This window comes from Pleurodeles waltl, chromosome 1_1 (assembly GCF_031143425.1).
Source record: "Pleurodeles waltl isolate 20211129_DDA chromosome 1_1, aPleWal1.hap1.20221129, whole genome shotgun sequence".
NCBI lineage: Eukaryota > Metazoa > Chordata > Amphibia > Caudata > Salamandridae > Pleurodeles > Pleurodeles waltl.
The window spans coordinates 429,635,355-429,662,128 of record NC_090436.1 but is presented as its reverse complement, the minus strand read 5'-3'; the positions used below and the strand labels follow the sequence as shown (position 1 = coordinate 429,662,128).

Here is a 26,774-nt window from a genome sequence, read left to right as displayed (position 1 = left end):
TTATCTCCTCCGGCCTTGCCGCCAAAAGTGGGGGCAGTGGCCGGAGGGGGCGGGCATCTCCACTAGCTGGGATGCCCTGTGGTGCTGTAACAAAGGGAGTGAGCCTTTGAGACTCACCGCCAGGTGTTACAGTTCCTGCAGGGGGCGGTGAGAAGCACCTTCACCCAGTACAGGCTTTGTGCCTGGCGACAGAGGGACAAAGGCAGTCTCCCCATGTGGCCAGCAACATGTCTGGTGTGTGGTAGGCTGGTAAAACTAGTCAGCCCACACTGGGAGTCGGGTATGTTTTCAGGGGGCATCTCTAAGATGCCCTCTGGGTGTATTTCACAATAAAATGTGCACTGGCATCAGTGTGCATTTATTGTGCTGAGCAGTTTGATACCAAACTTCCCAGTTTTCCGTGTAGCCATTATGGTGCTGTGGAGTTCGTGTTTGACAGACTCCCATACCATATACTCTTATGGCTAGCCTGCACTTACAATGTCTAAGGTTTTGCTTACACTGTAGGGGCATAGTGCTCATGCACCTATGCCCTCACCTGTGGTATAGTACACCCTGCCTTAGGGCTGTAAGGCCTGCTAGAGGGGTGACTTATCTATGCCATAGGAAGTGTGAAGTTGGCATGGCACCCTGAGGGGAGTGCAATGTCGACTTAGTCATTTTCTCCCCACCAGCACACACAAGCTGGCAAGCAGTGTCTGTGCTGAGTGAGGGGTCCCCAGGGTGGCATAAGACATGATGCAGCCCTTAGAGACCTTCCTTGGCATCAGGGCCCTTGGTACCAGAGGTACCAGTTACAAGGGACTTACCTGGAAGCCAGGGTGTGCCAATTGTGGAGACAAAGGTACAGGTTAGGGAAAGAACACTGGTGTTGGGGCCTGGTTAGCAGGCCTCAGCACACTTTCAAATCATAACTTGGCATCAGCAAAGGGAAAAAGTCAGGGGGTAACCATGCCAAGGAGGCATTTCCTTACACCATGCCATTCATTGCCTCAAAACCTTTCGGACAAAGGCAGGGTTGGCTGTCAAAAAATTTAAGGAGGGCAAAGCCATTCCCTGCTCTTTTAACCTAGCTCAGTCAGCTCAGCAGCTTCCCCTACCAACACTTTCCCCCCTTCCTGATTCCCCCCACCCCCAATTCAAGTCTTCGGCAGGGGTTAGCTGCAGAGGCACTGCTAATATGGGCTTCAGCAGCAACAGGCCTTACAGCTCTTTTGGTGATGAGGCCGGGAGCCAGCAGACAATGTTCAGGCCCACAGGGGAAATGTTCTACCCAGACCAACTTGCTCTGCAGCAGCCGCTGCAAAAACACTTAAATTTATTCTTGGCGGCTCACAAATGCCCAGTAGATTGTCTGGTCACCTTTCACTTCGCCACATGGCAGTGCATCATGTATTAACTGCAGGTGCTAAAGATCGTAGAGCATGTGTACTTCCTACCTTTTATGCCGTATCTCCCAGACATGCCACCTGCACCACAACGCCTCCTGGAGGACTGCTTGTCCTTTCTCTGTGCAGAAGTTCAAGCTCTCTTGGCCAAGAGAGCATTAAAGAGGGCCCCAGCACCACAGATCTGGACTGGTTGTTACTCCTTGTACTTTCTGGTGCTGGAAAAGAAGTGATCTTTCTTCCTTTCCTAGATCTCTGCCGTCTCAACTTCTTCCCGAACAAATTCAAAATGCTTACCCTGATCTAAATTCTGCCTGCCCTATATCCGAGAAAGTGGATGGTGGCTCTTGTCTTACAGGGCGCATACTTTCACATCCCTACCCTGCAGTCCCAAAGATTCTACCTATGGTTTTTATATTGGTGAAGAGCACTTTCAGTCCTCTGTGCTGTCTTTTGGCCTGACTAGTTCACCTCGGGTGTTCTTGAAGATAATGGTTGTTGAATCCCATCTGTGGAGGTTGGTTATGCCAGTCTTTCCATACCTTGACGACTGGCCACTGAAGGCAAGCTTGCCTCAAACAGTTCTAAGCTACCTCGAGACAACTACAAACCTGTTAATTGATGGGTTTTTCCATCAGTGTGCCAAAGTCAGCCCCATAATACTTCACAGTGGCTCCCCTTCACCAGTCATGTTGGATATGGTGCTTTTTCAAGATAGTCCTCTGCCTCAATGAGTCCATGATATTCAGGCTATGATCCAAATTTTTCAACACTTTACCTGGGTCTCACCGAGAGCAGCTCTGAGGCTTCTGGGCCTATTGGCCTCCTGCATCTTGCTTGTGGCCATTGCCAAGTGACACATGTTGGCTCTGTAGTGAGATCTGAAGTCTTAGAGGTTCTCAGTAACAGGGCAACCTGTCCGACTCCATACAGGTGTCAAATGAGATTGCAAAATATCTGCAGCAAGGGCTGCTTGTCTGCAGTCGGATTGGCAGCAGACCCCTATTACTAATCCACTGAGCACCAACTGTTGCAATTGATATATTGTTACACTGTACTGTACACCTGTGAATGGACGCTTGGGGCATCTCCTTGATTGCCCACTACCTACCAGTATCTTTAAACGCATTGGCAGACAAACTCATCCGCATGTGCCTAGTGAATCATGAGTGGTGTAACAGGGTGTCGTTCATCAATGAAGGGGAGAAACCTGTCACAATCAATTCACCACCACAAGAACTTGCTGCAGAGTCCAATCTTTTATGCGTTGGAGTTCGCAAGAGAGTCCTTCCTGGGAGGCACCTACTGTCTGCACTGGGGATCGGGACTGCTAAAAGCCTTTCCCTTCTTCCATCTCTTGCCCCGAGTGCTGAAAAAGATCAGGAAAGAACAGTTCAAAGTCATCCTAGTTGCTTCAGACGGAACTAATATTGTGTGGTACCCAGAACCCCTGGCCATGAGCTTTCGTTCTCCAGTCCTGCTGTCCCCTCCGGAGAACCTTAAATTGCAGCAACAAGGCCTGGTCCTGCACCCAAGCCTGCACAACCTACACCTCCATGCATGGAGATTGAGTGACAACAGTTAATGACTTTCAATCTTCTCCCAAAGTGGTTAGTGTCATTCTGGCAGCCAGACGCCTCTCTACTAAGACTGTTTATTGAGAACCCTGGGAGAAGTTTGTTGTGTGGTGTTCCCTCTGTCATGTTCATCCCTTAAAAGCAAGCTTGTGAGACATCCTTCTGTAATGTATTTCATTAACCTACCAAGGCATTGCTGTGACTATGGTTAAATAGATATTTGGCAGCCCTTTCGACATTCTAACACTTACTGGATCGGCCATCCTGTTTCAAGTCGCCTGTTGTAATGCATTTTTATTTTTTTAAGGGCTGATATACATTATGCCAATGGCACCTTTTGTGATGCTGCAGTGGGACCTAAATTTGGGTGTCACTTATCTAATGTGCACTCAATTCGAACTTATGTATAGTTGTCCATTATATCTGTTAAATATCAAAACTGTTCCTCATCGCAATCACATCAGCTAGATGAGTGAATGAACTCCTGACCTTGTGTGTCCAGCAGCCATGCAATTCGTTCATTCCAGACGAACCGGTCCTTTGGACAAAGGCGGCTTACTTGCTGAAGATGATTACACCCTTCCATATATGGCAATTCATCACCTTGCCAGCTTTGTATAATCCACCTCACCTCTGAAAAGGAGGAATGGCTTCATCAACTTGACCCAAAAAGGTCTCTAAGTTTTTATGTTGATCACACCAGGGCATACCAGCAGGATAACAAGCTTTTTGTTGGCCTCTCCAGAGCAAAAAAAAGGGAAAAGCAGGGTAAAAGAGAACCATTTTGCGATCAAATTGTTCTACGCATAAAAATCTTCTAAGGGCTATTTCAGAAATAGCCCCAAGTAGACTTGTGTGCTCGTTCAACCAGAGCGAAGGCTGCTACAACTGCACTGGTGCTTGGTCTGCCAGTCATGTACATTTGCCAGGCTGCTTTGTGGGGGCCCTTCACATGTTCATGAAGTGTTACTGTTTGGATAACCAGGAGTGGCAGGACTTATTATGCCCATGGTCTGAGCCATTCCACAGACCCACCACTTGAGGATGTACTGCTCCGACAACTTTTCAGAAGGTTGAGGACTCTGCAGTTAGAAGTCTCCATGAGAAGAACATGTTAGTTTTGGTAACCTCTCTTTGATGCTGGAGGCTCTGTTTAGCACAGATTTGTAACAGACCCACCCTCCTCCCTGCTCTTTGGAGTGGACTTTCACAATCCATTAATAAGATCCCAAATCAAAAACATCTGCATACTACACTTCTGATCTCAATGGCTCCACATCTGGCAGCACAGAGATGATCAGAAAGAAATTTATGCCACCTTATGGAGTTGAGGGAATTGCTATTAAAGTTCTAGGATCCAGTCTGGCACCTGGAGGAAATTCAGAAGGGAAGGAAGCTCAGTTAGACAGTGTCTGTATCAGGAAATGATTTACCAAAGGTAAATATCTTGTTTATCAGCACGTTTGCATATAGTTAATCTCTTGCCAGAAAGAAGGTGAAACCCTGGAAACCTACTTTACAAATTGCCACCAAAATGTATGCAGCTGTAAGGAATCTTACTACTTATAGCACAGCGGCACCTGAAATCACATTTTGTCAGGTCCAGGAAGTGTTAAGAATGCAAGTAACCACCCACTTATCCTATGCAGACTTTAGCTGTTTAGAGCTGCCAACTGTGAGCCAAGCTGAGCGGAGGTGCAGCACCTCATTAGGAGCATGAGGAGAGGAGAGTGAAATATTCAGTTCCCCCAGCAGAGTTTGTGGAATTTTTCTCATGTGAGTCTCCAAAATGATAAGTTGGTGAGCACAAGTGAGATTTGGTGTCCCCTAGCATGATTTTAGGTAGGTAGGAGGACATAGGCGAGATTTTTCCAATGCAGGCAGTCGCGACTGTTCATGGTCAGAAGGCTGCGGCTCGAATAGAAAATTTACTCAAGAGGCAGTGAAGTCAACTTGAGTAGTTGCACCCTCTGGCGCGCCACATGGTACAGTTTGTGCTGATTTGTCAGTCGAGAATGTGCTCCCGGCAATAAATCACAGCACGATGTGCTTCTTGCATAACTCCGAGAAATATTGCAGAGTTTATATGTAACTCAGCGGAATTCCACAGTCCGATTCGGTGAGTACCATCTACCCCTAGAGGATAGGTCTGTGGTGAAAGGTGAATGGATGGCCACAGGGGTGGATTTTCAGCAGAATTTGTTCAACTGGCGCCGCAGAGAATAAAGAGCCACCTGGCTTGAGAGTAATTGGAACTAGGCTGCGGTGGGCATTAAAAAGTAGGCAGGTGTATACTGAGGCATAGGACCAAACCTGAGCAGACAAGGTCTAGTGGCGGACAGCTGACAGCGAGCTTCCCAAATGTAAAATGGGTACCTGGAAGAAGGCTGCTTAGAAAAAGGAGCTGGCCTGTGGTGGAGATATGCTGACTGGATCAGTGCGAGTCATGACTGGTTACAGCGTTAAGGAGCAGCTGTCTGAGACATATCTGGCTGTGCTTGTGACATATGTAGTTACTGACACAGTAGAGGGCCAAATTTAGCATAGGTACTCCTCGTACCCCCACCTAATTCTGCAGTAGGTGGGAAAGGCATGGCCCTCACGAGTGGCTATATCAGAGATGCTGTGAGATTGCGCCAGCGAAAAATGGAGGGTAATATCAACCAATCTGATTGATAAGGAGTAAGAGGATGGAATGTTCTGATCCTTTGGCCCCTTGCTGAACGGGTCCACCCCTTTATAACTTTTCAGTGCAGTCCTTGAAATGTTGACTTGTTGCTTTGATGCTGGTTGCATGCAGTTCAAACTTAGTTATTGAAGGTGCTGTATCTGGAAGGTGGTGTGACAGTGGCATACACGTTGAGCCCTGATCAAGTATCTCCCATGTTGATTTGACCTGGAGCATATCCAGACACTGGTTGCCTGACTTTGCACATTGACTAATCTTGCTGCTGATCAGTCTTAACACAGAATAGTGTTCATCGGTTTGGTTCAATGTTGGCAGTCTCTGTGCCATCACCCTCAAGCTATACTATATGGGCAAAATGGACAGCATGCGGGCAGAACTGCACTTTGAGTCCATGTGAACCTCTAAAAACGCAATTAATATTTCATCAGGAGCCCGACTGGGGGCAGACACTTCACTGCAGGAAGAAGACCTGGATGTCAAGCCCCTTACTGGTCATGCAACAGAGCCTCATAACTGTGGACCATAAATAGGTAAGTTCAACTTCAGAATGGACCTTATGTACTTCAACATAGAGAAGCAGGAGCAGAGAACATTGCAGAACAATGAATATCAGACAGTGAAAATGAGTCAAATCTAAATTTGCAACCCGAGAACATGTTGAACATGGACAAGGTAGTGCACCTTATTGCTTTTAAAACTAAGACCTTGAAGCAAGGTTGAAACACACCAACCTACACATATTGGAAATCCCAGGAACATAGCACATTAGTAAGTTGGAAGAATAAGTTGAGAAAATATTGATTGCACTTTATGGAGCAGATTCCTTTTCCTACTTTCTTGTGGTGGAGTGGGCCCATCTATCTCTTGCCCCTAGACTGCCTCCTGAAGCCTTGTCCGCCCTATAATAGCCAGACTGTATTAGCCATTTTCTTGTGCCATCTGGCATGGGAAAAAGGAGCTGAACTTTGAGGGCAACTCTTTCTTAGTGTTTCTGGACTTTACTACGGCCATACCAGATGGGAAACAGAGCTTTTTACCAGTAACAAAGAAGGTATGACAAGAAGGCATGAGTATGCCATGCTTTACTCAGCCTGGTTGACAGTAATGCTTAAACATATCTGTGCTAGCGCTCGTCGGTGAAATCACAGTAGCCCTGTTTCACAATCATCCGGCTCAGTGACATGAATTAAAGCAAAACTACAGTCTACTGTCAGTTGGGGGGCAATGTCTGGGTTGAGGTAATGTACCAACATAGCATGGATTGTGGTCATTCACCATAGACTGTCTTATTATTTTGGTTTTCTCTTTACTGTTTTAGCAGATTGAGTTGGGTTGGATGTCATTTCAGTGGCAGGTGCTTACTACCGTAAATGATTTTATAAGGCTGTTGGTGGTTCTACAACATCAAGTAGTGTTAAGGGTTGATGATACTTAACGGAGAGTGCTAAAACTGTCTCCCTTCTGGCTACCTCTAACTTACATGGAGGCTTTAGGCTGGCTAGCCTCGCATTCTCAGGGTTACACCGCCAACGTCTCAAAAATATATTGGTGTGTGGGGGTAATGTTTGGTTCAGGCAAAGAATGTGTCTTTTGCTAAAGAACCCTTGGTGAAATGAATAGGAAAGATAAAATAACAAATACAAACATGCAAATTACAAGAATTAAGTATAATCAAGACTGTGGTTGGATAAATCACCAAGAGGCTATTATCTCTTGTACACATTTTTTGTTGTTTTTAGTTGTTGATTGCATTTGGCACAAAATGTTAAATGATTATTACATTTCAAATGGAAACTGGGAAAAAACATGTAAATTGCCTTCTCAGGGAATATTACTACACCTTAACCATACTTTGGCACTGTTTATATTTCTCAAAACCAAATTACTAATTACCTTTATTCGTGAGCCTCAGCTCCGAATGGCATCCCAATAGCAGTAATAAAGCGTAACCCAGTCTTGAGGAGCATCCTGCTAATCCACTTACTTAAAAGTGTGTTTAAAAAAACTCAAGGGCCTGGATCCACCATCTTGGAAAGGCTCATTCATCTACCTGATTCATTAAAAAAAAAAAAAAAAAGGGGTGGGGGGTTAAAATCTATCATTAAAACTATTGGTTTATGGCACATCTTGATGAATAGGTAATCTATTTGCAAAGTTCTTATTGAATAAATAATCAATGTAGGCCAATGGACATAATCTGATTGAGTTACATCAAACTAAATGCCCAAGTGTGGATAACATTGTTGAATTGTTGCACTTACTTGACTAAAGAAGGTGAGCTGCAAATAGCACCAAAATGTATATGCCTGCTACAAAGTTACTCCACGGCCTTCGATAAAGTTGATGTGAGGCTGGTCATGGCAAAAACATCTAAAATGCGGAATAGAAAATGCACTTGTACATTTGTTTTTAATAGTTTTACATCAAGACACCTGGTTAAAGATAAAACTTTCAAACAAACAGCCTATCTCCCAAAATGTATACATATTGTAACAGTTGAAAACGGGGATGTGTTTTTGCATCACTTCTATTCTTGTTATTAGTTTCCAATTCAGCTGACTACATGAATGCTCCAGATTGCCTGCCTCCCAAATGAACACATCAAGTAATCACCCATTTACCCTAATGCATATGGTTTTGGTGTGTTTCCTGATGTGGTCTGCAGGGGCAACTTTCCCAACTGAATTAATTCAGACTTGTGACTGGTCTAAGTGTAAACTCCATAAAAACCAATTCATGGTTTTGTGCTAAGGTTGCTAAAATCTTGGATCTCAAGGGCAGCAACTGTTGACAGAGGTAACAAACATGGCTACCTGAGAATGATTAATTTCAAGCTTTCCTGGTCTCAACATATTTTCTTAAGACAGAGATCCAGAACCATAACATAACTCAATAAACGTTTTGCAATTATTTTATTTTGGAAGAATTATTGGCTGTCAATCACTGCCCTAAATTCTAATCAGATTCCTTCTCTTCTGTATACTTCTCTTTTACTTGAATGTAAAGTGCTAGAATTGAGCATAATCTATGTGCAAAGTACAAGATCTTTACTAAAGCTACACACCTAGATGCTGCATGAAATCAAGCTTAAACTTAATTTAAAATACTTAACTACTTACCATGCTGCCACAATGATCAATTACGTTTGTGGCTGTGGGCAAGCCAAACCGGAGACCTTAAAACATCTGATCTCAAAGAAGTACTGTTTGAAACATCTAATGAAAGTGTACTATGCAAATTGGCTTTTTTTTTGTAGAAGCAAACATAAGATCTGTCAAGGAAGCCAGTAGCGTTTACCTTATTCTGCAAATTAACTTTTAATATCAAACTTAAAGTCAAGTGCCAAGTAAAGGGTGCAGACATGCTCTAGATGCCACTCCTTCAAGAATTCATCTTTGCGGTTCAAATCCTCCAGTAAATTGAAGTGCAGGCATAAGAAATCTAAGCATGACTCAACCTCATCCCGCCACCAACCTTGTCCTGCCACTCTATCAAAAGAGACATTGTGCGAGTGTATGGATGACTAAAACTACTGTTGAGAAGACAATGCTGCAGTTGATCCAGATGTACCTCCAGTTCCCCAGACGATTAAAGACCCTGCATTAGGTCGAGCTCTTCAAGGAATCCATGCTGCACATATTTGACATTAATCCGGCTCACTTTTCCACACCTTTGTGTACCAAGTAATCACAGGGGTTCCCAGTCCAATTACCATGGTGTGTCTAACCTTGTTGACTTCTGAATCCCTTGTACCTGTCATGGGTTTCAGCACTGATTCTCGTGCAGACGTCAACCCCCTTCTCAGAACTGTAAGTTGGTATCCCTTTATTGATGCCGGTGCCACCAACACTGGAGTAGTATTGGGTATCAACTCCAGTATCTGATCTAGTCTGCTACAAATCAGGCCAAGGTCACTCTCCCAACCCACTACGATGTGCCTGCTCCTCATACAACCTAATTCTGATCCTATACTCCTGCTTCTGGAGGGGCACCCTTAGAAGTTCCATTGTTTTATTTGGCTCTAACTGCATGCCACTGGGCTTAATACTTCCCATAAAAGGTTTCTTGTTCCCCCAAACTGAGTGAGTGCTCCCTTTGCTGTGGTAATTCTGAGGTAACCCTTTTGGCCCCACCAGTTCCCCTTGAGTGTTCACGAAAGTGATAGCTGTTGTCACTGCCCAGCTTCAGAAGTCGGGGATGATATTTTTCTCCTTATGTCAACAACTGACTATTGATGGCGGGCTCCATGCAAGCAGCCATAGACCATTTCCAGACGACTGTGCTAGCTGATATTTTGGGGGGATTTGTGATCAGTGAGCTAAAGTTTCACCTCACTCTTTGCAGAGGTTTCCTTTTATAACAGGTGTCTTGAATACGATGCAAATCAAGGCTTTATTTCTGTTAGGACTCCCCAAAAATTGGCCTATGATCCTGACGTTTTATCCACCGTCCTGCATTCTTGTGAGATCAGGTCTGGGACTTCATACCCTGTTAGCATGCTTGTCAACTATGCCAAGTGGCTTATATAAACTCTGCAGTGGAATCTGAAGTCTCAGTGGGCCTAGCATCAGGGCATCCATGTTTCGGAGGTGATTGCAGGAGAGGAGGTCTGCAGTGGTGGCTGCAATTGGATTGGCAATAGACCCCTTTCTTTTCCCCACCAAAAGAAGATCGGGGTTATGGATGTGTCACTGCCGGGCTGCGGAGGTCATCTGGAAGAGATGGAGATCAAAGGATTTTGGTTGCAGGTGGAATCACTTCTTTTGTACAAATCTGCTGGAGTTGCAGGCAGTTTGGCTGGTGCTGAAGGCCTCCCTGCTGTCCGTAGAGGGGGAGGCTGGCAGAGTTCCTCACAGCCAGCATCACTGCTATGTGCTTTTACGAGTAGAGTGGTGGTGGGTCATAGGCTGTGTGCCCAAAGGTTCTGGGGTTGGCTGGAACTTTGGGCATAGATCGGTACGTAAACCACTTGGTGAGATCCTTGACCGCCAGGACCGATGAGCTGAGCTAGTCGGTGACTGCATCCTTAGGTGACATATGGAATCTTGCAATTGTAAGACAAATACTGGCTGGATATTTTCACCACTGTCAAATTTGAATTGCCAAAACTTGTACTTGTTGAAGTGCCTGTGAAGAGTAATAAGAGAGAATTTCCGGCTGGAATGGGACTCCTGCACAGCTTTCTGGCACTGCCTCATCTGCCTAGAGTTGAGAAGATCAGGAGTGACATATGTAGGAAGATGCCCTGGTGTGTGGTGAACACCTATGGTGTTAGCACCTTATACCAGTTCCAGGTATCCCCTATTAGTTCAGTGTTGTCAGTGTCTACGAAGCCAGGGCTCTCCAGAGGTAGCTGTGGATGAGCCGCCAAGGCATATATAGTCACACAGCACTTACACACACACACAAAAGAACTACACAGTGTTATGAAAATAAAGGTACTTTATTAACCTCTTCGCTGCCAGGCCTTTTCCCCTCCTGTGGCAAGCCTTTTTTTGGCTATTTGGGGCAGTTCTCGCTTAGGCCCTCATAACTTTTTGTTCACATAAGCTGCCCACACCTAATTTGCGACCTTTTTTTCCAACATCCTAGAGATTTTAGAGGTACCTAGACTTTGTGGGTCCCCCTGAAGGAGACCAAGAAATTAGCCAAAATACAGCAAGAATTTCATTTTGTTTTAAACAAAATGGGAAAAAAGGGCTGCAGAAGAAGGCTCATGTTTTTCCCCCCGAAAATGGCATCAACAAAGGGTTTGCAGTGGTAAAATCACCATCTTCCCAGCTTTCAGGAATAGGTAGACTTGAATTAGAAAACCCCATTTTTCAACACAATTTTGATATTTTACTGGGACATACCCCATTTTTACTATTTTTTGTGCTTTCAGCCTTCTTCCAGTTAGTGACAGAAATGGGTGAGAAACCAATGCTGGATCCCAGATAGCTAAACATTTCTGAACAGTCGGCAGGATTCTGAATTCAGCAAGGGGTCATTTGTGTAGATACTAAAAGTGTTTCCTACAGAAAATAACAACTGAAATAAAAGAATATTAAAATTGAGGAGAAAAAAACAGCCATTTTTCTCTGCGTTTTACTCTGTAACTTATTCCTGCGATGTCAGATTTTTTAAAGCAATATACCGTTATGTCAGCTGGACTCTTCTGGTTGCAGGATATATAGGGCTTGAACGTTCATCAAGAACCCTAGGTACCCAGAGCCAATAAATGAGCTGCACCTTGCAATGGGTTTTCATTCTATACCGGGTACACAGCAAATCATTTGCTGAAATATAAAAAATGAAAAATAGGTATCAAGAAAACCTTAGTATTTCCAGAATGGCCACAAGATAAGGTGTTGAGAAGCAGTGGTTATTTGCACATCTCTGAATTCCGGGGTGCCCATACTAGCACGTGAATTACAGGGCATTTCTCAAATAGACGTCTTTTTTTACACACTGTCTTACATTTGAAGGAAAAAATGTAGAGAAAGACAAGGGGCAAAAACACTTCTTTTGCTATTCTGTGTTCCCCCATGTCTGCCGATAAAAATGGTACCTCACTTGTGGGGGTAGGCGTAGCGCCCGCGACAGAAAACGCCCCAAAACACAACGTGGACACATCACATTTTCACAAAGAAAGCAGAGCCGTTTTTTGCAAAGCACCTAGCTGTGGATTTTGCCACTAGCTCAGCCGGCACTTATGGAAACCTAGCAAACCTGTGCAGTTTTGAAAACTAGACACCTAGGGGAATCCAAAATGGGATGACTTGTGGGGCTCTGACCAGGTTCTGAAGAATCCTTTGCAAACCTCAAAATTTGGCCGAAAAAATACCTTTTCCTCTCATTTCGGTGACAGAAAGTTCTGTAATCAGAGAGCAGCCACAAATTTTCTTCCACCCAGCGTTCCCCCAAGTCTCCTGATAAAAATGGAACCTCACTTTTGTGGGTGGGCCTACTGCCCGCGAAAGGAAATGCCCCAAAACACTATCTGGACACATCAAAATTTTCAAATACAAAACTACCTGTTTTTGCGAGGCACCTGCGTTTTTGGTCCTGGGCTCAGCAGCCTTCTAGGGAAACCTACCAAACCCAGATATTTCTGAAAACTAAACACCCAAGGGAGTCCAGTGATGTGTGACTTGCGTGGATCCCCCAATGTTTTCTTACCCAGAATCCTCAGCAAACCTCAAATTTAGCTACAAAATCAAATTTTTCCCACATTTCTTTGTGGGATCACTGCACTGGGACACATTTCATACCACCCAATGTTCCCCTCAGTCTCCCGGTAAAAATGATACCTCATTTGTGTAGGTGGGCCAAGTGCTTTTGAAAGGGAAGAGCCAAAAACATGTCAATATTGAGGGGGAACCAAAAGGGGTCCAAAAGGGCAGTTTGCAAAAAAAACATTTTTAGGCTGACAAGTGAAGCAGAATTTATATCGGTATAGATGATACAATGCTGAGTGGTAGGAATTTTGTGGATTACTGCAGATTCCGGAAGGTTCCATCACAAAAACGTGGGAAAAATGTGTGATTTTCAGCAAAGTTGGAGGTTTGCAGGGGATTGTGGGTACAAAAATTGTGCGGGGTGCATGTGAAACACACCACCCTGGAATCACCCAGATGTTTAGTTTTCAGATGTGTCTAGGTCTTGTGGATTTTTCTACATGGCAGCGTCCATAGTAAGCCAAGCTCTCACGGCCCAAATGTAAAACTAAAACCCAAAATAATAAAATGTCTTCTTGCTTGCTGTGGGATAAGATGTTTTAGAGTGCGGGGGAGAGCTGAAAGACGGTTATCCCCTTCAGTTGAGGTGGGGGCGTAACCAGGCCCATACTGGTTGGTAGCCACCACCCCAAAATATATATTTATTTTTTTTACACCCCCCCCCGTCCTCACCCCCGGGGTGTGGATCAGGGGTAATTGCCTGGTGGGCAGAACAACTTTGGCGCCATTTATTTGAGGTGGGGGTATGGCCATACCCCCATCCTCTTATTTAAAAAAAAAAAAAAAAAAATTCTTCCCTGGCCTCTGGTGGGCTTTCTGCCATCCCTGGGGGGCAGATGGGCCTTCCACAAATAGGCTCATCTGCCCCCAATGGGGGGCAGATATGGCCAACAGTAATGTGCCCCCATGGGGAGCGACCCCTACCCAAGGGGGGCAGAAATGGTCTAAATACAATTTACCCCGCAGGGGAGCGACCCTTGACTAAGGGGTCGCTCCCCACCTCTAAAAAAACAAAACGAAAAAAAAAATGTTTTTAACCCTGGCGCCTAGAGGGCTCTGCCCCCACACCCTCGGGCTAAAAGGGGGTTTGGGGGCGGGGGGAGTGGGCAGAAAAGGCTCTAGTAACAATAGGCCGATCTGCCCCCAGGGGGGGGCAGAAAAGGCCTAAAATAAATTTGCCCACCCCTCCCCCAGGGGAGTGACCCTTGCCAAAGGGGTCACTCCTCTAAAGTGACATTGGCACAAAAAAAAAAGATCCCCGGTGCCTAATGGTTTCTACCCTCCTTGGGGGCAGATTGACCTAACAAAAATCGGCTGATCTGCCCCCAAGGGGGGCAGAAATGGTCTAAATACAATTTGCCCCCCAGGAGTCGCTCCCCATCTCTTTAAAAAAAAAAAAAAAAAAAAAACCTGGCTCCTAGAGGTAAACCCACTATTATATACACATTAGATTTCAGGAATTAGCATAAAAGGCAATAGAAAACTGTGAAAACAATTGTAAATACTGAAGGCATTTTGGTGGGGGAATGGGAACCAAACCATATACTAAGAAAGTGGAATGCGAAAGTTGGGCCCCAACCCAAGGAAGTGGAATTAGTAGAGTGGAGCTGGAGGAACTAGGAACCCCAAAAGGTAAGTACCACGGAGACACCCCCTCCCCCCAAGCGACTAGGAGAATAGAGTTAAGTATCTGGTTCTCCCAAAACCCACCAAAAGGACTTCAGAAGAGGATTTTGCAAGGCCCAGACAAGATTACAAGACTGCAAGAAACCAAAGATGGATCCTGGTAGAGGAAGACCTGTAAAGGAAGGGAACCAAGTCAAGTTCATGTTGGGGTGTCCGGGCGTGTCAGGAGCCACTACCTACCCAACTCTGTATGCCGGACCAGGTCGACAGTGAACGAAGACAGTCAGCAGTGCAGCACTGTAGCAGCTGAAGACTTCCTAAAGTGATGCACTCATCGTCCCACTCCGGAAAGATTGCAGTCAGTCAGTGGTGTAGAAAAACTACCAACAAGCGGTGGCAAAGGCAAATGTTAGAGAAGAAATGCGGAGCTGCCAGGGACCAGCAAGGTCCAAGAATACTTAACCCATGGAGGGGAGTTCTGGGTGACCCTCAGCAGTTAGGAGAGTTGCAGGAAGAGGAGGCAGCCCCCACAGGCAGCTTACACAGGAGTCGCAGTTAGGCTCACGCAGCACACCTAGAAAGGAGTCACACGACACTGGAGAAGCGCACAAAGGGCTGTGCATCGCAGTGAAGAGTGCTGGGGCTACACGGAGTCTGACGATCCCATGGAGGGGCAAGGGCTTACCGTCTCTCAAGCCTGTATAGCTGGTAGAGAGGACCAGGGGGACCACTCCAGACCACCACTAGTGATGCAGAATCCACGCAGTTCTGGAGGAGAGGAGATCCTCGCAGCCTTTTGTCACTGCAGTTGATGCCTGAGGATGCAGGAGAGTTACTCCTTCAGTCCAAGGGATATTCCTTCTTGCTTCTTGTGCAGACTGAAGACTCTTCGCCCTCAGACGTTGCACAGCTGGGGTCATGTTGCAGTTGTTGGAAGGACCCGGAGCAACAAGGTTGCAGAGCAGTCTTGTTGCTGTGCATGCAGATTGTTGGGTCCGAGAGGGTCCGGTTGCAGTTCCAGTGGCCAGAAGGTGAAATAAATGTTGCAGAGGAAATCCTGCACCTCGAATCTGAGGACCCACCAAAGAAGACCCTAAATAGCCCAGAAAGGGGGATTTGTCACCTAGCAGGATGACCACCTATCAGGAGGGGGCTGTGACGTCACCTGCCTGACCTGGCCAATCAGATACTCTGAGGCCTCTAGCCACCTTGGATTCAAGATAGCAGAATCAGATGGCCACCTAGAGGAGCTCTGGGCACCACCGCTGGGGTGGTGATGGGCAGGGGAGTGGTCACACCCCTTTCCATTGTCCAGTTTAGTTCCGGAGCAGGGACTGTGGGGGGGTCCTGGACTAGTGCAAACCGGTTTATGCAACGAGGGCACCAAATGTGGCCTTCAAACCATACCAGTTGCTTGGAAAGGCTACCCCTGTCAACCCCTGTAACATCTATTTCCGTTGGGAGAGGGTGTCCCCTCCCTCTCCCAACAGCAATCCATTGTTCTGCCTTCCTGGCCTTGACCTGGTCAAGTAGCAGGACGGCAGAATCCTGTCTATAGGATGGCAGCAGCACGGGCAATTCCAGGGGTCCTCTAAAGAGCCCCCAGAGTGTATGGAATCATAAAACCAATACTGGCTACAGTACTGGGATATGAATCAGACATGTTTGATACCAAACATGCCTAGGTTCGATTTACCATTATGTAGCTGGACAGAGGTGGTGACCTGTGCCCAGTCTACTCGTAAAAATGCATCCTCAAACTTGCGAAGTCCAGGAAAATGGAGCTGTAGTTCGTAGGGGCACCTCTGCTCATGCAGGGGTGCCCTCACTCACGTACCTACACCCTGCCCTCTGGGCTAGGAGGGCCTGTCATAGGGGTGCCTTCCAGTGACCTGTAGTGAAAAGGTGCATGCACCTTTTCATGCAGGCTGCAATGGCAGGCCTGCAGACACATTTTGCATTGACTTCCATGTGTGGCATAATACATGCAGCCCATGGGAACCCCTGGTGTCCCAATTTCCTGGGTACCAAATACTAGGGACTTACATGGGGGCACCACTATGCTAATTGTGGGGTTTACAAAGTCAGGAACAACCAAATTTAGGGAGAGAGCACAGTCACTGGGGTTCTGGTTAGCAGGATCCCAGTGAACACAGTCAAAACACTCACAGCAGGCAAAAAGGTGGGATAACCATGCCAAAAAGAGGCTACTTTCCTACAACAAGGTCAAGACATCCTACTGGCTTGGGCCAGAAGAGTGTTGCATGTGGAACTTTTGGGCATAAACATATGTCACCCGATCAGGTTTCCACTTCGAGGGACATCTGTTGCAGCAGCACAGCACGGTTCTACACCTGAGCCATGTGCACCTCCATGAGTGGAGATTGAACAGCAGCAGTTGACGTACTAATTGAGATTTTCCTTGCTGCCAAGCGTCCGACTGCAGAGCCCATTTACGTTGGGCACTGGGACACATTTGTGACCTGGTGTGGAGTCCGCAAGAGAGACCCTTTACACACCAAACTATCCCCTTTTTTGTTGCTTGTGGTCCGGCAAGATCTTATAGTGGGCACTATTAAAGGTTGTTTGTCAGTCCTTTTGGCTTTTTTTTTTTCGTTTGCTGAACCAACAGTCCTTGTTTATGTCACCTGTTGTGGTGAGGTTTATTAAAAGGTTAACTCACATATTCCACCCCAAATCGTTTGTGATGCCACAGTAGGAACTTTAACTTGGTCTTGACGTTTCTCATGTAGATTCCCTTAGAATTGATGCACAGCTGCTGATTGCATTTTTTTTTTAACCTGAAAGGCCATCTTACTCACTGCAATCACTTCAGCTTGTCACATGAGTAGACTCCAGGCTCTATCAATGAAACTGCCCGACAGAAACTTTTTTCTAGACAAATCTGTGCTGAGGACTTAGGACTCTGGCAGCCTTCTTACAGAAAGTAGCGATTTTTCATGTTGGGCAATCCATTATTGCCCAGCCTTCTTTTCCTACTTTTCTCGATGTAAGCCCAAGAGAGCACTAGGTTTCTACAGTGATCGTAGCAAGGATGAAGTGTGAGCTTTTTGTGGGATTCTATGGGGTGAAAAAAGGAAAGGTTATGCAGAAGTGTGCATTACGATCTGATACAGAGGGGCCAAAAAGCCTTCGCTTGCAGAGTGCCTGTTCTCAACATCAGCCAGGCTGCAAGTATAAGCATCTGCGTACACGTTCACAAAGTTCTATTGCCTTAAAAACCAGGTCCAACAAGAAGGGCATTTTGCCTCTTCAGCCCTGCAAGATTGCCTGCTGTGAGCCCACTGACCTTACGGTTTTCGAGGTACTGCTTGACTATCAAATTGAAAAGTGATGAATCTTCAGTTAGATAAACTATCAACCAGAAAGAGCGCTACCAAAGGTAACAAACTTGTTCTTTAGTGGCTTCTACAAGACAGCTGATAAGCAAACATTAGCCCTTTGTGCTTCAGAATCATTCACCGCTTTATTTACGGATGGGGTGGCTCTCGGGACTTGGCCATTGTTGAGTGGTACCTGAACAAATAAACCGTCCTCTGACATTGTTAACGAAGCAAGGGGACGCAAAGAAGTCAATAAAATTCAGGATATAAAATGTGAACTGCACTTTTAGTTTCAAAGTTTTTCAACTAATGTTTCCTCTAATTACTTTTTGTAAATTTAGTGTATGGTGAAGAAGATGGTGTGTGGTAAAGAAGTTGCAGCCATCCCGGGAGGTTCTGAGGTCGGTCACAATGAAATAAAAAAAAAAAAAAACATTTTTTTAAAGTGGATTTGACTTTTATAAAGATTTTTTTTTCAAGTTTCTCTAATTTATTTTCATCTGAGCTCCCCTTTCTTTTTACCCTGTATCACTCGAGTCTCCAGTATTTCTGCTAGCTGAAAAATGTAGACGGGAAACACTTAATTGGGGCACAGTGTTAAGAAGTGTAGCAATCAAAAATTTAAAAGCAGTGTCCCATCTATGAGTAAGGCCTTGTCTTAATACATGTGGCCTATATCCACACTGGCGTCTGCTCCTCGTCTGCCCTTTTGGTCCTAGCCACCACCCCCTTCTGGTTTTCTTGGCACTTGCGCTGGTCCTACAGGCCATAATTCTCTTGATGGGCCTGGTTCTGTTCTTCCATGCGTTTGTTTTCCAGGGCCTGGCAGTCCTGTTCCTGGTACTTTTTGTTCCTCAATTCTGATCTCACTTCTACTTCTCCTTGTTGTCCATTTTCGTGGCACTACTGCTTTTGGTCTTTGTGTTCTTTGCAGTGCCTTTCCTCCTGGCCATAGTCAATCTGGCTCTGCCCTGGTTGTGTTGATCATGTTTTTCTTGGCCATTTTAATAATAGTCCTCTTGCTCATTGTCATGCTCCTGTGCCTTACCCAAATACTCCTGACCCAGGTCCTTGTGCTCTAGGTTCTTCAGTGCCGGCCTTTCATATCCTGTTGTTTTCCCTCTTTCTGGTCCTATGTTTCTTGTTACTGGCGCTGGTGATCTGCCTGCTCTTAGGTAGCTCATAGTAGGCATAGTGTTAATTATCATATCTTTAAATTGTCACAAACTATCTTATTTTTCTTCAGCTTTTTTTCACTATTCGGCAGTATAACCCAAAGTAAAAAAAAAAATGCAAGGGCACAGGAAGAGTAGGATTGAGTTTACTTTATGGTGTCTGTGATTCTCCCATTTTCTGCATCCTTACACCTACTTCTTTGCTGTTGGCCTGTGGTCACACTCTTACTGGCACATTTTTATGTTGAGTGAAGCTGAAAAGGGTGTTCATAGGCATAATTATGCAGCATGCCATGCATAACTTATTTGGGCATACACTGAACTGTCATACTTCTGTCATCTTCTTAACTAGACTTTGTCCTGCCCTGTTGTCTCATTTTCCCTCGAAGAAGGCCATCACTACTCTTTTAAAGAAGCATTTAGCAAACTGGTTTGTCCTTACCAGCTTACTTCCAAATTCCCTTCTTCCCTCCTGGCTAATTAAAAAAGCAGTTCATCTTCAAGGATCTCAGTTCTTGGAAAACGTTCATGGGGTCAATCAAGTCCTGTTATGCTTTTGTACGGCACAGAACCTGTTCAAGTGAAGGACCTTTGCATGATCTTGTTGGATATTTGGCTTTATTTGCCGTCATAGCCCTTTTGCAGTTTGATCCCATGGCCTCATTTCAGACTGTCAATCATTCCATTATTTTGCCCAGATTCCACGTGAATGAGAAGTCTGAGAATAAGCACTATTCTTTATCAAGCGTTTCCTGTTGCACTAGTCCTAATTGATAGCACTCATTCACTTGCACGCCTTACCCCATATAAGTTATCCTCTCGTCTGCAAACACGTTAAAAACTTGACCTTCACTACTGCTCTTATTCTGTTCTCCTTCTCAGTCCAGACATAACAGCACCCTTGTTCCCCTTTTGTAACAGTTTGTTTTTCAAGCAACAAATTAATTCATTCCCAAGGCAGAATGCACATGACATTTGGGCCACTAGTAGTTTAGTAGGTCTCTTGCAGAATGTTTAATTCTTTGAGACACTCTCTTTTTATATATGTATATATGTCTATATACATATCCAACTCACTGTAAACAATAAAGCCTTTTTTTATAAACATTTTCCAGAAAGTCTCAACTATAATGTAATGCTCTAAGCACACATGTAAAGTTTTTTTATTTTTTTATTTTAAATATGAATTTCATTTAATGAGGCCAGAATAATAATTTCTGATACAGACTTCTAGCAATCGATTCTTCACCTTTTGGGTATTCCCCAGGCGTCAGACTGGTTCTGGAATCTTTTTAAGCAGTACATCTTTGCCAGTGTGTGGCACCATGTGGCTCTGCACCAGTGTCGTTCCGCCCTGTGAAAGTGCATGGCATATAATGGCACTACTCCTCTATGCTGACATCTGTTTCTTTCTTTCGTGCCACCAGGCACGGATCCGAAGCTACCTGTCATCTTCTTGGCACAGTTTACTTCAAAAAATCTATTCTGTGTCAAAAGGAAATGTCTCCTCCCAAAATGACACAACTTAAAACCTCTAAGAACAGTCTCAAATAAATATCTGTAACTGATCGTCATCAGGTGGTGCATGGGGGTGGGATACGGCTCTAAGGCTTGCAGTGACTGTGCCGATGAACTTGAATGCCATGCAAAACTGTTGCCAAGCAACCGAAAACTCTGCGGTAAGATCGGTCCCGGCCGAAGGGTCAGTCCTAGTCCCTTTCTCAGTCCAGATTTTACAAGATTTGTCCTGGACGGTAGTCGTTGTGGCGCTCTAAATCTTCAGATAAGTCGCAGAAAAACCAAGCAGGACTCTGTCCCTTCTCGTAGCTCGTTCAACTTGAGGTGCAAGGGCCTCGCCATGCTTCTTGATCTCACTCCCAAAGTCAGTTCAACTCAGAGCCTATCCTGCAATGTATCCAAGCACAACCTGGCTTTTCAGGGCCATCTGCAACACCATGGCAGATTGAAAAGTTCTGCAAGTCCGTGCTCTGACTCCTCCGATAGTTACGGATACCCTTTAGCGTGCCTCTGGGCCCAAGGATCCGTCAGTTCCTCTACCTGGGATACTCCTGGCAGGTTCGCCATCAGCACTAGTTGGACCTTCTAATTCCGCCACTAAGGCTCCCCAGCTCCTGTACTAACTCTGCTCCTAGAATCACACTACAATGCAGACTCCATTGATGTGCCCATTGTGCGTTCCTCCTCAGTCATCACCACTGAGACTTCAACCAAGGCAGCGCTTGATTTTTGTCAAAGCGCAGCCTCCCCGCTAAAAAAGCCATCACTACAAGAAAGGACCTATGTTTCATTCCTTATTCTGTACAGTTTCGGATTTCCTTATTCTGGACAGTTTTGGACAGCGAATGGGACGCTGCTGATGAGAGAAATCAATCATACCATGAAGAAAATTAATATGATTAACTCCAGGGCGCCTGAGGCCTTGACATTTCCCCTGAATCAGGACCTCTTTCAGATCCAGTCCTTTCTCTGAGGGGAGTGCATCTTTCGTATTGGTCATATGTGGGCCAGCTGATGTTTTGTCATTCCGGCTTCCCCAACTTAGAGGTTAAAACCAGTGTCTTGATGGAAGTGCTGTAGTCTAGATAAATGTCTTCTGAGCTCCAACTGACCCTCAATGAGGCACTCGCAGATACTGACTTGGGTGCCTGGGTTAACCCTTGCTCTGGCCCCCCCAGTCAATCGCTAGATTGGGAGGTGCCATTGCCTGCCCTATTTGACTCTACATTTGTGTCCCAGCATCCCTTTCCTGAAAGCTTGATGTGGTATAGGCATCGACCAGTTGGATGAACCTGAATACCTTTCTAACGATTCCCCCCGATAGGGAGTCCAAATGAGTTGAGATCTTTGGGAAGAGGGTACTTTCTTAGACCAGCTTGGCCCTCAGGTCTGTTAATGCCAGTTACCTGATGGGCCACAACTCAAATGTCTTTTGGCATTCGGTGACTCAAGTTCTCCCAGATATCCTGGAAGATCCCTAACCTGTTGTGAACCAAGCCATCCAGGACAGATGTGATGCAGCCATGTTCACAGTTTGATTCTATTTGGAAAGGCATTGGAAACCAGTGCTGCCAGTCGTTTCCACACCTGGCTTCGATCAACTGGATACTTGGTCAACGCTCAATTGTCCCTTATGGGCATGCCTTCTGACAAGACTTGCCTGATTTAGAACGAGGCAAACTCTGCTTTGGAGCTGATCAAAGGGAGCAGGACCGCCGCGTGCTCCCTGGGCCTACCTATCCCACCTCCCCAGCTGCAACAACCCTATTGTTCCTTTCGTGGTTAGCCACTTAAGCCTCATCAAGGTGCCGTTTTGAGGCAGAGACTGTGACCCCCGCCGCTTCTGTAGCCAAAGTCACCATTTAACCCACTCAACCCACTGCCCAACTTGCCAAAACCCTTTAGTGTGCTCTTAGAGAAGCACAACGACCTTGTTGAAGGCAGAATGCAACATTTCTTGCTGGATTGGCAGGCCATAACATCAGGCAGGAAGGGTATTCCTTATCCTTCCTTTCAACGCCATCCCCAGAACAACTAAGGGCCATTTGTCTGTAGGACCATTTTTCTGTCTTACAGCAGGAAGTGCAAGCCCTTTTGGAAAAGGGGCTATTGCGAGGGTGTCTGCCAGAAATAGGTCTTAGTTATTCCTGCCACTTTCTGGTGCCAAAGGAGGACAGAGGCCTTCGTCCCATTTTAAACCTACACGTCTCAATGCCTTCCTCCAAAAGGACAAATTTATCTTAGTGGCTCTGGATTGAGCATCTGTCCTGCGATCAGGCTGCCCCTCTGAAAGGATGTGCTGTTGCAGCTACAGAGCAGGGTCCTGCATCTGGCCCTCCGTATTTTTCACCTTCATGCTTTGGAGATCGAGTAGCGTGACTGAACACCTTCGACCTTCCTTCGGAGGTGGTTGATGTCATCTTGGCAGACAGGCATCACCTCATCAAAAAGTGTATATGCCTATCGTTGACAGGTTTGTAGCTTGGTGCGACATACAGCAGATTGACTCCTTCCAAGCTAAATTATCTTACAATTTGTTTGCATTTTGTTCTCGTCCTGCAAAACTTTGCTTTTGGCACAATTAAAGGAGGTACCTTTTGGCCTTTTTGCAGTGTCCGGATTAGCCCTGATTATTTTAATCACCTGTTATGCATTATTTGAAAGGTCTACAACATACGTTTTCTACCTCTTCCTTGGTCATGCCGCTATGGGACATTAACTTGATCCTCACTTACTTGATGTGCACTCCCTTTGAACAGCTTCCCAGCTGTCCCTTGTTGCTTCTCACCCTCAAGACGTCACTATTACATTTGCAAGTGAGTTTCACGCTTTGTTAATCCTCCATACACTACCTTTTTCCCAGACAAGCTGGTTCTGCAGATGCGAGCCTCCTTCTTGCCAAAGGTTGTGACACTGTTCCATGTTGATCGAACCATTACACTTCTGGTGTTCTGTGCTCTCACACCCTCTAAGGAGGAAGTTTTACATTGATCATACCAGAGAACACTGTGTGGACGATCAGCTCTTTGTGGGGTTCGCTGAAGTGAAAAAAAGGCAAGGCCGTACATAAACTGACCATGTCCCACTTGATTGTGCTCTGCGTTAAGATCTGTTATGCATTGGCTAAAAAACTGCCTCCAGCAGGACTGCGAGCTCATTCCACCAGGGCCAAAGCTTCTTCCACGGTATTTGCACGCAGAGTTTTTGTCCTCAGAATGTGGCAGGAACTATCAATCAGCATTTGTAAAGCGGAGAACTGTCACCCCGAGGGTGCCAAGTCCTAGTCAAACAGCCAGGTTGTGAGTTTCTTTCTGAAGTCTGCCATGGAGGGTGCTGTGTAGAGGTGGGGTGTGGTGGGATTTAGGGATGGGAAGAGGGGGTTGGGGCAGGTCGTTCCAGGTGGGGGTCACTCCATACTTTGACAAGTCACTATTGTCTAGACAACCAGATTCGCGGAGAAGGACATTTATTACTCTCTTGGTCTTACAGGATTTTTCGTTTGCGTTCATTCACAGACCTGCCTCCAAATAGGTACTGCTTTGGTATCTAATCAAAACGTGAAGAATCTGCAGTTAAAGGTTTTCTATCAGAAGAGCATGTTACTTACCTTAGGTAGCAGATGTTCCTCGATTTATTAAATAAAAAAGTCAATATTATGCCAGCACTTTTATTTTGCCCCTTATGAAAAAGTGACCTACCTTTGGTAACTCTTTCTGGTAGTGATTCTGTCTAACTGCATATTTTGCACTGACTATTCCATCCTCCCCAGTCTGTGAAATGGACTTAAACTTCATTAATAAAATCCTGAGTCAAGAACTGTACACACAGATCACAACCAATCTGCTAATGGGACTCCTTATCTGGAGGCACAGACAGCCTTTAAAGCAACTGTCAACTTACAGGAGTGGTGCCTATATAGGCCTGCATGTCATTTCTGGAGAAGAACATGTCAGTGCGGAGCTACAAGGCGCTACAAAGTGGCACATAGAGGTGCTACTGGAAGTTTCAAGATCCCTTTTGATGGCTGGGTAACATTCAAAAGGTGATTAATCTGCAGCAAAATCGCCCTTCTCCAGTAAGTAGCTTGTGAACTATTGGCAAACATGTGTATGAGACAAAAAGGTGTGTATTTTCAGAACTTGTCGGTTGATGTTTAGACAAAAATGGTTGAGTTTGCAAAATATATTTAAAGTTTATATTCATGTTAACCGTTTTGCGGCACTGATATACACATTATTTGGGTGGCAGGTTCATTGCAGCTGACACTGTTAGGTGTTGCACCTCATAGAGACTTTCCGAATTCACCAAGCCTTTTTGACATTACATCTGGTACACCCCCCCCCCCCCCCTTCCCCCCCCGGTGCACTAAAGTGAGCACTGCTGGTAATTGTGCATAAAATGGCCACTAATATAATCTTGTCTAATGCAATCACTATTACAGTAATTATATTAATAGCTCAAGATGATTTTCGTTGAGGATAATTAGCTCTTGTTATAGTAAAGATTGAAGACCCCTGGGTTAGATAGTCTCTACCAAAAAGAGCTTTACTAAAGGTAAGGCACTAGTTTATAAGGGGGCAGCGAAAAATAGCTGGCACAGTAGTGTCTTTTTTTTTATTGAGGAGCGTCTGCTTTGTAAATTACTCATGAGTAAACGGATCCGTTTTCGTCTACAGTCTTGTAAGCTTTTAGGCTAAGGCAGTCACTTGATATTCAAAACCATTTTAATGTGTTGTAGCACGTTTTAGGCAGACGTCTGTATCCTATGCCCTCTGAATTCATACAAACAGATTTGATTAAGTTACTGATTTAGGAATTTTAACATTGTATCATTACCACATATGTCAAAATAGTTATTTGTTCTTATTTTGTTGTTTAGTACATGCTACAGAGGACCCAGGATCAAGATGAAAATGTTGCCTTGGAGGCTTGTGAGTTTTGGCTGACGTTAGCAGAGCAGCCTGTATGTAAAGATGTTCTTGGTCGGCATCTTGCAAAGTAAGTTTCTAGTTGAATTCTTAACATTTATGTATGCTTTCCATGGCCACCACCATTTCTTTTCTACCTGATCCCAATAGACTTGCCATATGTGTAGAGTGCTCTGTCAAGTGTTCTATAAAGCCTAAACTTCGTCGACTTAATGATTGAGCTAACCATGGAATAGTATTAGTCAAAAGTGTAGAACTCTTTGAGACTGAATAACCATAGTCTGTGGGTTACTGGTGAATTAACTTTTGATGTAAGCTTGTTAATTGCAAGCTTTGCTGGTGTTTCTCCGTGTACCTTTAGTGTAGTGGGCTCTCCATTTGGGCTCTTATACCAACTGAGTGTTCTTTGCAGCTATGATGGCTCTGCAACCTGTAGATCAAAAGGTAAAACAAATGACACTTAGTGAATCTATCTATTCAGCATGTAAAAGCGACCAGAATGAAAATCAAGATATATGACTCTTGTTTGGTGCATGCCCAAGGACACTACCTGTACACACATTGATGTGGAAAGCCCACCCAGCCATTGCATCATTTGATTGTACCATTTTCTCATTCTTATGCAGTGAGATGTAGCAGAGAGCGGGTCAGTATTTCTCTCTCCTTGAGGATGTTTTTTGGGGAAAATATTTTACACTGATTTAGTGACTACAGAGAAGGTGGAGGCTTGCAGCGAGGATTGGAGCCAGTGAACTTTTTGGTCTCACTTCTGGTTAGGCACATCCTTTTAAGATCTCCGGTTGTCGATTTCTTCCTGCTTCTTCTCCAGCAGAAGATTCATGCTTGGTGCAATAGATAGTTGAGCGAGAGAAGGCCATCAAATAAGCATGCACGCAGGATTTACTAAGGTCAGTATGGTGTTCAGACTGTCAGGTTATTAGCATGAATACCAATAAGGAATTTCCACATGAGACCATATGCACTAATGCCACATGGGATATGTATGTAGCGTTATTGATTTAGAAGTAGCTTCATGCAAATTGAATATCTAAATTCAAAAGCGACATTCGACTGCTGTACACCGAACGTTTCTGACCTAGGAAGAGTTAAAAATTGAGTCTCTTTCTCAGTAATTCCTTGATCCAGCATTGAAATTAGTAAATCAGCAGAATACGCTGATTTCAGTTATAAAATGGGGAGGGACTAATAAATGCTAAGCTTTGCAACAACACGCAACCACTGGTAAATACCTCCTTGCAGGAATCTCAGAGCTCAACAATAATTGGAATAAAATGTGCCTTTACAGTAG

At 45.0% G+C, this 26,774-nt stretch overlaps 1 protein-coding gene across 2 annotated transcripts in view; it reads left to right on the top strand.

Moving 5' to 3' along the window:
- Positions 1 to 26,774, top strand: part of TNPO1 (transportin 1) — a 1,170,250-nt gene that overhangs the window by 487,957 nt on the left and 655,519 nt on the right. For both annotated transcript variants that reach the window (XM_069224095.1, XM_069224102.1), the window contains exon 8: positions 25,417 to 25,535. In XM_069224095.1, the coding sequence (XP_069080196.1) occupies positions 25,417 to 25,535 (119 nt within the window). The remainder of the gene's footprint in view (positions 1 to 25,416; positions 25,536 to 26,774) is intronic.